At 44.0% G+C, this 10,861-nt stretch overlaps 1 protein-coding gene across 1 annotated transcript in view; it reads right to left on the bottom strand.

Annotated features, from left to right (window-relative positions):
* Positions 1-628: 628 nt before the first annotated feature.
* The window catches only part of PRDM5 (PR/SET domain 5), a 120,108-nt gene continuing 109,875 nt past the window's right edge, over positions 629-10,861 (bottom strand). Inside the window, 2 exon segments of the mRNA XM_074338556.1 lie at positions 629-926; positions 3,306-3,410. Coding sequence (XP_074194657.1) covers positions 762-926; positions 3,306-3,410 — 270 coding nt within the window. The 3' untranslated portion in view covers positions 629-761.

Genomic DNA, 10,861 nt, shown 5'->3' with positions numbered 1-10,861 from the left:
GGAGCCTCAGCCTGGTAAATGTTTAAGTGTTACGATCACTTTTCTGCAGATCTTAGAAAAGTTCCCAGACCGTGAACGTCTGCATCCCAGTGATGGGAACAAGTAATGTCTCCGAAGGATTGTCCAAAAAGCAGTATATTAATCGGTGTTTTCGTTCTTAAATACCGCTTTGTTTTAAACTGACCTGTTGTAGGGAGCTGTTAAATAAGATCCACTTTTGGTTTGTTTCACAAAATAGCAGGTCTTATACTGTTAGGCTTGGGACTTCAAAAACTCATGCCCCTGTCATTATGTGCAGTGAGTCTTCATTTTCTTTATGGCTAAATGAGTAATAACCGGCCACAGTAAGCAGCACGGACACACGTGCACACACACAAACACACAGGCACAAACATGCACACATGCACACACGCACACACACACACTCATGGTAACAATAAAATAAAAGGCCTATAGGGAGTATGTTAATGGACTTCAGTACAGGAGATGGCCAAGGAGAGGAATGATGCTCCATTTTTGTAAGGCAGAGCACAAGTAGGATTTTGCAAGGCTACAAAGTTATTTTTTTTCCATTTGTACCATTTCTTGGGAAAAGTAGGATTGTTTTTTCTTTCTGCACATGTATCCACAGACTCTAAAGGTAGGCAGAAAAGAACTGAGACCAGCGGATGGCGCTGGCGACCTCTGCTGTGCTCATCAGGTGTCAGAAATCTGGGCTTCCCACCAGGGCCCTTCCGATGGCCGCGCCCCTGGCGGCCGCCTCAGCTGCCGGCATCCCCATGGATGTTGTCCACATGCACTTTGAGGTAGTCGTTCCTGGTGAACTTCTTGTGGCAGAACTGGCACTCTGCCAGCGGGCGATTGGGGTTGTGAGTCATCTTGTGTCGGATCAGCATTTTCTTCAGGCTAAAAGCCAAGTCACACACCTGGAAGGGACCCAGAGAGCCTGTCATATCACACTGGAAAACCTGCACTGACACCAGCTTATCACTGATGCAATAGACTTTGGCCAGTTCCTCTTAGCAAAGACGTACTAACATGCAAAGGAAGAAAAACGTTCTTGAAACAAATGGAATTTAACATCCAAACTAAAGGGTAAAGAAAATTCATTCTAGTTCTCGAAAGTGATTTGCGTTTAATGTGTGTCTCTGCACCCAACCGCCCGACCCCCAGCTACTGTCCTTAAACGTCTCTAGAAAAACAAGCCCCTGAAAACAGTAGCTTTCGCCTCATGGTGCAATGTATTCACAATTTCCTATTAAACCTCTTTAAACAAAATGCCTGTACCCTCGAGGGAATAAAAGGCACAGGACATCTCCCCCTAGTGACCCTTCAGTTTTGTCCCATTTAAGAAGTAAAAGGTTAACACTGCTTTCAGGAACCTTACCCACTATTCGAGTTCTTTATTTCTTATTATATCACCTCATTTAACTAAGGAAACAAACACGTTTACTTCATGTAAGCTCTACCACATCGCCATCTAGCTCAACACACATTAAACCACCCAAAATTGAAAATGTTGTATCGACACAGAAGATGAAGGCACACTTGTTCAGGTCACACATGGAAAAGAAGTGGAAATCTTTTAATACTGAAATCTCATTCAAATTTTGGTGTTATTTACAAAAACTCCACTGACATGCAATTCTTCAAAAGCACATCCACTGTAAGATGCGGCATATTAAATACTGTGAAAATGCCATGAAACACATAATGAGAGAGGCAATGGCTTCCAAAACTGCTGGTAGGAAACCTGAGGTTCTGAATGAAGTGACGCCTGTGAAAATACTGAAGCAGATAAACAATTTCTCTCTCTGTTTATGGGGAAGGTGGGTTTTCTATCCACAGTAGCAAGAAACTCAGAAAGGCACAGGGGGAGAAGGTGAGGAGAGGCCAGTACATAATAAATCCCCCCAAAAAGCTCTGCCGTGGCCCCTCCCCCCCCTTCGTGCACACTTCTGTCTCTACAGTAGTTCTTTCCTTAAAGAAGTTCACTTTGATGAAGGTATTTTTACGAGCGGGCCCGCTGGGAGTCCACTGTTGCCTTAACCTCACCACAGAAGTTTCACGGAAGGACAAGGAAAACATCTTGTGTTTGTGAGTTTCCTTTCATATGGACGGCTCACCCCACACTTGGTCCCTTGGGACGTGCCAATGGGACTGACTACTCGAGTTTCCATCAACATGTAAAGAGATTCTGTGCTGTGCGGTTCCACACAGTGCCACTTTCAAGTTCCTCTTTCTGATATTTTTATACTAGAAGAAAGCATCCAAGTGTTTCCCCAAACACCTGTGTCAGTCTTCTGTCAACTGTCAGGATTTCACAGGAGAATGGTGATACTGTTCACTGAGAAACCTTTTTCCCCTAAATTAGTCAATGCTCAGACTTATTTTACTGAAAATGGTAGTATTTTTTACACTCACACCCATGCGCGGGTGCACACACACACTCACACACACGCGCGGGTGCACATACACACTCACACACACGCGCGGGTGCACATACACACCTCACACACACGCGCGGGTGCACAACACACTCACACACACGCATGGGTGCACAGACACTCTCACACACACACGCATGGGTGCACACACACTCACACACGCATGGGTGCACACACACTCACACACGCATGGGTGCACACACACTCACACACATGCATGGGTGCACACACATGCGCGGGTGCACAAACACACTCACACACACGCATGGGTGCACACACACACGCGCGGGTGCACAACACACTCACACACATGCGTGGGTGCACATACACACTCTCATACACACGCATGGGTGCACACACACACACGCATGGGTGCACAGACACTCACACACACACGCATGGGTGCACACACACTCACACACACGCGGGTGCACACACACATGCGCGGGTGCACACACACTCACACACGCGCGGGTGCACACACTCACACACGCATGGGTGCACACACACTCACACACACGCATGGGTGCACACACACACGCGCGGGTGCACATACACACTCACACACACGCATGGGTGCACACACACACACGCGGGTGCACATACACACTCACACACATGCATGGGTGCACAGACACACTCACACACACACGCGCGTGCACACACTCTCACACACGCGCGGGTGCACACACACACTCACACACACGCGCGGGTGCACACACACACGCGCGGGTGCACACACACTCTCACACACGCATGGGTGCACACACACTCACACACACGTGTGGGTGCACACACACACTCACACACACACCCCTCGTGTCACTGGAGGCCACGGGACAAGGCAAACCCACTCACATCGCACTGGAATGGCTTCTCTCCCGTGTGCGTCCTCTTGTGCTCGTCCAGGCCGCGCTTCTGGCTGAAGGCCTTGGTGCAGTCAGAGCACTTGTATGGCTTCTCCTGCAGAGTCAGGGGACACAGACAGCCCGTGAGTCCCGCAGCACCGCGCCCTCGGGGCCTGGGTGGGCCGGGGCGCATTTGATCTGGTGCCACCCGGGGCGCCACCCAGCGATAGTCTGCTTATAGGGAGATAGCAGTAGTCACACGTGCTGGGCGGTCTCACAGCCCCTGGCTCAGGGAGCTCCCAGTCCCAGCTCAGACGGCCACAGGTCTGGCATGAAGTCACAGCTTTGCGAAGCTGGCCTCTGAGGGATTGCTCTGGTCTCACTACTTCCTGAACTGAACTCCTCAGTTTTCCTTAGGTCTCAGGGTCTCACAATAATTGACTGGCATCCTAAGGGCATCGGACCAAGGAAGTCTGGGATCCCCGAACTCGATGGTATTCGCTGGTGACCGCCTTGGAAGTGGACTTGGGACTGGAGACATCAGAACCAAACTTTCAACAGATTTGGGGGTTAATGTAAAAAGCTGGAGCTCAGCTGCAATTTTGGCATCTACCTTTCTATTCTCCGACCTTTTTTCTACATACAGTGTTCTTTTATAAAATCTAAATTACTTTTTAAAATGCGGCATTTTTATTGTTGGTCATGGACTCTTTAGGAAAAGAAATATCTCTATTAGGAAAAGGAAAAATTGTCCAAACCCCTGCGGCATCTTTGATACCAGAAACTTATTATATCACCATCTTTCTACCTTGGGATGAATTGCATAATAATGGACATTGTTCCCTTAAAACAGCTGGTCAGTTACTAACTAGTGCATCTATAAAATGATTTGCTTAAAGTGGCAATGAGATTTATTTTCAAATATATTTTCAGAAACACTTGTTTTGGATTGAGGTAGTATATAGTATATGTTTAATTTCATGTTACATAGACAAGTTCTATTTATATTTTCTCCCTAGTATTTGGGAGAATACTGTAAAAATTTTCACACCTACAAAATGGTGTGTAAATACCCAACACCAGTGCTGGCTCCCCCCCCCCCCCAGTGCACTGCTGCCATCAGGCAGCCCCTCCCACCACCTCAGAGACACCACCGTCAGGGAGATGGGCTCATCACGCCTTGCCCTCCTCTGTATTTTCAGTGCATTTGTATGGATGCATCTCTACACAAGACAGTATTATTTTGCCTGTTAAAATTATGTAAATAGTACCATACTGGATGCATTCTTTGTATGTTCTTTGGAAACTTCTTTTTGCTCAACATTATCTTTTCAAGCTTCCAGTCCCCACTTCCGTTTTGGGAACATATGTAGCTCCCACTCATTTGTTTTTAATGCGGTGTGGTAGGTAGTACGTTCAACGGCTGTGCCACACTTGGCCATGCGCATTCTCCAGTGATGGGCAGCTCCATACGTAGCTCCTGCTTTCACTATTACAGACAGTGTCGCTCTAAGTACATGGGCACGTGGTACTTGAACCAGGCGAGTGTGATTCCCTCCATCTGTATGCAGAGAAGTGGGCCGCACCTTTCCAGGAATGGCCACAGAGCTCTCCAGAGGGACTCACCCATTTACACTCCAAAACCCAGTGCATTCTTGTAATTCCGTCATTACATTTTATACATTTCAAGATTCCCAATAGGTACATGATGAGTGTATGTAAGTTTAAAACTATGTTCCTGGAAAGCAGGATCTTTTATCATTTTGAAGTGACCTTCCTTATCTGCAATAAGCCTTTTTCACCTTAAAATTAATTTGGTCATAATATAGCTATAAAAGCCTTTGAAAATTAGTATTTGCTGGGGGGTTGGGGAATTGAGGAGATGTTGGTCAAAGGGTACACATTTGCAGTTAAAGCTGAGTAAGTTTTGGCACAGAATCGTCATTACAGCCAACAATACTGTACTACATACTTCAAAGTTGCTAAGAGACTAGATCTGAAATGTTCTCCCCACCCAAAAGGACGATTATGTGACGTGATGGAGGCAGTAGCTAAAGTCACGGTGGTCATCGTGTTGCAGTATGTAAATGTATCAGGTCCACACGTTGTACACCTTACACTCACAGTGTTACACGACAATTTTATCTGAGTTCTTAAAAAGAGGCAAAAATTAAATACAATTAGTATTTGCCTGATATGTACATATTTTTACTTTCAATCAGTCTATATCCTTAGGTATTAAGTGCACCTAATGTAGACAGCATAAAACTGGATTTTTTAAACCAAACATATCACTTTTTTTAAGATAGCAAATTTTGCTTAATATTATAATTTATCATGATATTGCTATAATATAATTATTGTTATGATAATTATATAATTCATGTTTATTTATTAACAATATATTTCTTACATTTTATTTTATGCATTGCTTTTATCTTGCTTGTTTTCTAAGTTTTTCTGCTTACTTTTTCTTGCATAGTTAGGATTGATCATTTCCCCCAGTGTTATTATAGAAGTTATGACATCACCTTTATCCTTTCAATGGCTGTCCTTAAAATTTTTACTTTGTATCTTTTACAATCTGACAATACTATACAATACTATCTGCTTTCCTTCCTACTGAATAACATGTCCTGTAGAGTGCGTCTGTCTCACATGTTCTGTGTAGCAGCATCTTACTTATATCTTGAGTTTTAATGCCTACTATGGAATTATTGTTATTTTATCCAGTCAATGTGGTTTAGCTGTACACATGTTTAACAGTTTCTTTACTTTCCTTGCTTTCTTACATATCTGACCTTCTGAGGATCTGTTGAGGGTAAATTGCTTTTATTTGACTGAAAATGACTTTGTTTCTGATTTCTTGTTGAATGAAGTCTACTAATACAATCAGATATAGAATAAGCTCTACGTTTCATGTCTCTTAACCTCTCTTTACCGTTTCCATCTCTTTGTATGGCACTCTATGTAATTTCTTTAGACTCAGTTGATCAATTCTTGTCAGGTCTGAATAACTTGCCAGTTAATAGGATCATTTGACTTTTTAATTTCCATTATCATATTTTAACTTCTGTAAGTTTTTATTTGGTGGTTTTCAATTATGCTTAATTTTTTGATACAATCTTATATTTTACTCATGTTGTTTATACCTATTTAAAAATATTCTAGCTGTTTATGTAATTTTCTTCATCTGATAAATCGCTATCTTCAGATTTTTGGATATAGCTCTGCTCTTTGTGGTTTCTCCTGTTTCCTGCTGGTGGGTCTTGTTCCCTTGAGTGTTTCTGTAATTTGGGATCAGGGGCTCATGTTTGGTGGTCTTTATCTGTTAGAATCCTGTGACCCTGAGGCTGAGGCTAAGTCCCTCTAGACAGCCTTTGTGTTTGCTTCTGCCTGGCACTCAGGGAGGCTATCAATCAAAGACCATTTAAGTTTATTTCTTGCCTTAAGGTTTTCTGGTCAGGCAAGTATTTTAAATCTGAACTCCAAAACACTTGAGGAAAGCACTGTGGTTCCAAACTCGAAGGAGAACTCTTCCAACCAGCCATCAGTCACCCCAAAACAGTTAAATGTCCCGAGGATCTCATTTGCCAAATGTAGGTGATTTCTAGTCCCTGATTTCATTTTGAGCATTGCCTTTCCAAGGTCCCAGCATTATCGCAGACACAGTTCTATCCTGCCCTATACCCTGAGCCCAGAGCTTGTCTGCTTTTCCGTCCATTGAAAACCAAGTCTAGAGTTTACCGACACTGGCAACCACCCTGCAAGTTGCCACATCCTCACCTGGACCGATCACTAACGTTCAGTTTGGCTTCAGGTCTGTTTGTTGGATGCGGGGATTACTGTTACTTTTTACAAGTTCAGATATTTGCTGCTTGCTTTATTTTATGCAGCATCAATAGGTGCCTTGTATGGGGCCTGTTCTCCAGGACAGGAAGTATACCATATTGCCAGAAATGGAAGTCTCTGTATGGATAACTTTCAAGACGCAGAAAGTAGTTTTCAAATAACTTTCCACAGTCAACAGAAGAAGAAAAAAAAACCAAAAAAAACCCCTGCATTTTCTTGGCAGTCCAAGAAATATAATGTTTGCTGCTTTTCCCCACTAAGCTGAATAAACACAATCTCTTTTCACATATTGTATTGCCTTTGGCACCTATTATTTCTTCAAATACTGCCTAGTTTTTAAAAAACTTGAAAAGGAAAATGCAGTTCTAAGTATTTAGATCAGAAATTTCTTGGAGTTGCTGGGACTATTTATTAGGCTTTTATTATATTCAAATGTTTTACTTAAACTTATGTTTTAAAAATATATAAAAATACATCAATCTGAGATATACAAAAAGCAAAAAAGGAAAGCTTTTCTCCCTGGCCCATCACTGTGGCCACTGCCAACGACAGGTTAAGTGTCCGGCAGAGAACTGTCCAAGACAGCACCAACTATCTGGATGAGAAAGAGGGAGTTTCAGGGAAGGGAAGGAAGTGAAAATCAAGGTCTGAGCCTCACTGAGAACGGACATCCCTCTCACTCATCCCAAGTTCCCTCACAGGAGTCACTGCCGAGGTAAGTGTCCTAAAGACGGCCCTTTGGGTACTCAGAGAGGGTCCCGGCCAGAATGCGGAGGATCACGAGAGGCTTAAAACCCACATGCGTCGTATGCATTGGCTTGGACTGAATACTCAGTGTCTTATACACACACACATTCATTCATCCACTCACATACTGACATTTTTCAAATATTTACAGATACTACTGGTGACTAACTCAGTACACTTCATTTACAGATGTCACTGAAATTATATTACCTACACTTACTTGTTTTGTCCTATACAATCATCAAATTTCTATGTGTGTGTTGGCAAGAAAGTGGGGGTGGAAATTCATACTATGAAAGGTCTCTCTAAATGAGAAAGTCTGAGAATCGCAGTTGGAAGAGGGGCGGGCCCTGTGCTCGAGCAGGTTTGTACCTGCCTGGACTCCTTCCAAGGAACCACTGGAAGCCAGGGACTTCCTAGGACTCCACACTCACGCTTCTCTGTCGGCCTAGAAAGAAGGTTCTCTGAGTCTCCAGCCATAGTGAAGTTCCGTCAGGAGAAGACGTGTTTGCCCTTTGAATATCTGCCTCCTGCACTGGCAGCCCTTACACAGTGTGCACTTTTTCTGAAGATACCACAAGCAGGGGTATAGAATCCAGACAGGTATCCGTCAGGTGGCCTCCCGGGCTCCCTGGAAGAACCCCATGCCCGTCGCACAGGGATTCCAAGCGAGAGGGGAACGGTGCCAAGTGCTAATGAGTTCCTGCTCCAATAACAGCCTTCATAGCAGGGCAGAGGCAGGAGGCTGGGTCACTCACCTCAGCTGTAACAAACTAACTGAGCTTCAGAGGAAAGAAATGCAGTTTCTGCGTCAGAAGGGAAACCCTCTCCCTTCCTTCCTAATTCTTCCTAATACTCCCAGTCAGCCATGATGAAGAAATGCCACCCTCACAGTTGGGTACAGGGACTAAGCTGATTGTACAGGGTAGGCTCTGAGAAAGACACCTGCGCTGTTCCTGTCCCTTTCTCTGAAAATGGTGAAAAAAATCTTTGTTGCCTCTAGAGCATTCCTGAGTGTACTTAGCCCTAACGTCTCAGTCCAGAAGAATCCACACACGTGTGCAAGGGTGCAAGAGAACTTCAATTTCTAATCATCTCTGCCTACTTTACCGTCAAGTTCACTGATTATGGCGGTAGTTGGGGAATGGCACAGTGGTGGACACAGCAAAGGCCCACGTGGCACAGAAAGCTTAGGAAGCCAAAGTCAGCTCTGACTTGCTGCTGTCAGGCTAGGCAGCAGAGCTGAGGCTGAGCTCACTACTTCCTTCCCAAGCACACTGGAAACCATCGGCAGGCTGGTGTGGCTGCAGTGTGCAAGCAAGTCTGGGTACCACTGAACTTCCAAAGCCCCCTCCCCCGCAGAGAACTCACACGCTAACACCATTTTAACATTAATCACATCTAACTCCATTATTTCTCTTCCTCTATTTTCTCCCCATTACAAATTCTGTAATATAGGTGCCAAATCTGATTTAATAAAGTATGATGGAAACTTTATTACACTGTTCCCGAGCAGAACACGCACTATAAATTACACATTTTAACTCATGAGCTAGATTTAACTAGAGACAAATGATTAGGTTCTTGATTAATTCTGTTTCTAAATGATTACGCAGTTTAACTGACAAATAGCCTGTCCTTTGTCACCGTAACTGGGTAACTTTTCCCAAATGGGCCAACCTGTTTGTCAGCTAATCTGTGTAACGTGTCAAAGGCAGAATCAATCAGTCTCATCAGTGTAGCTTTCATTAAGCAGCGTTTGCAGCCTTCATTCAGCAGGTAGGACAGTGTGAGGGAGCTAAAAAGTCGTACTTTTGTGCTGCTAAGGCCCATCTATACAAAAGAACTCCAAATGTTCTATTTTTGCCAACATAAACTGAATTAATAAATGTCAACATCATTTGAGGGGGTTTTGTAAAAACAAAGTCACGTTTTTTTATCAATCTCAGAGGGTTTGGAAAGTTCTTTGAAATAGAAATCTATTGGAGGTTTTCTCTTAGCGTAGCTAAGGATGGCTTTCCGGGGGAAAAAGAAAACACGCACCACATGCACACACTCTCGGAGACAAGGACAGTCCTGGGGACATTTTCTACACGATGTATAGTCATGTGACCCATGCATCTCCTACAGCTATTGTCACTTTAGGCCACAACCATAGAAACACAAAATCTAACAAATCAGCTTTTCCTCTTGTAGTCAGAGTTCAAGGTCAGTGGTGTCAGGGAGTCACAGAATGATGCTTCATACATGATCTGAGCCCAACAGAATCAGGAAAGGAAAATTAGGAATGAACTAAGGAAATCAGGCACCAGTGAGTTCTCAAAGTACCTTATAGCCATTAATATTTACCCTATTAGAGTTCACAAAAATGATGGCTTTTGCTGCGTGATCATCTCCTATTTCTAAATTTAAAAGACAATCTCATGAAACAGAGATTTGGTGTGAATTTCTGAAATATGTTTAAATAAACAGAAAATGTATAAATTTCTAGTTTCCCATGTTCTCAGCTGCCACAGCAGTGGCTGACTTTCCCTGCTGGGCACAGCACAAACCTCGGCAGAGAAGAAATAGGCAGCTTGTGACTGAAAGGGCTGCGTTATATTTTTAAAGGATTTGGGGCAAAGTCATTGAACCATGCTGTTTCCACCTGCAGAATGTCTTGCTCATTGCCAGAGGGGCTTATGGAGCCTCCAGTGTAAGGAAAACCGTCATGCAGGCCCTCTCCAGCCTGCACACTGGTGGGATCCACTTGAAACCTTCCTTAAACAAGGCATGGAGCAGCCCAAGCCCTCCGCCGGCCCAGGCGGTTCTTAGCCTCTGCACTAGGATAGCTGAGGCCAGCTCAGTCTTTGTAGTGGGGCTCTGTCCTACGCACCCACTAAATACCAGCACACCCTACTTCCCCTCAAGCTGGGACAACTCAAAATATCTCCAGACTTTTCCAAATGTCCCCTGGGGGGCAAAAAG

This window comes from Rhinolophus sinicus, linkage group LG07, assembly GCF_036562045.2.
Source record: "Rhinolophus sinicus isolate RSC01 linkage group LG07, ASM3656204v1, whole genome shotgun sequence".
Lineage (NCBI taxonomy): Eukaryota > Metazoa > Chordata > Mammalia > Chiroptera > Rhinolophidae > Rhinolophus > Rhinolophus sinicus.
This window is presented reverse-complemented; position numbering and strand designations above follow the sequence as displayed.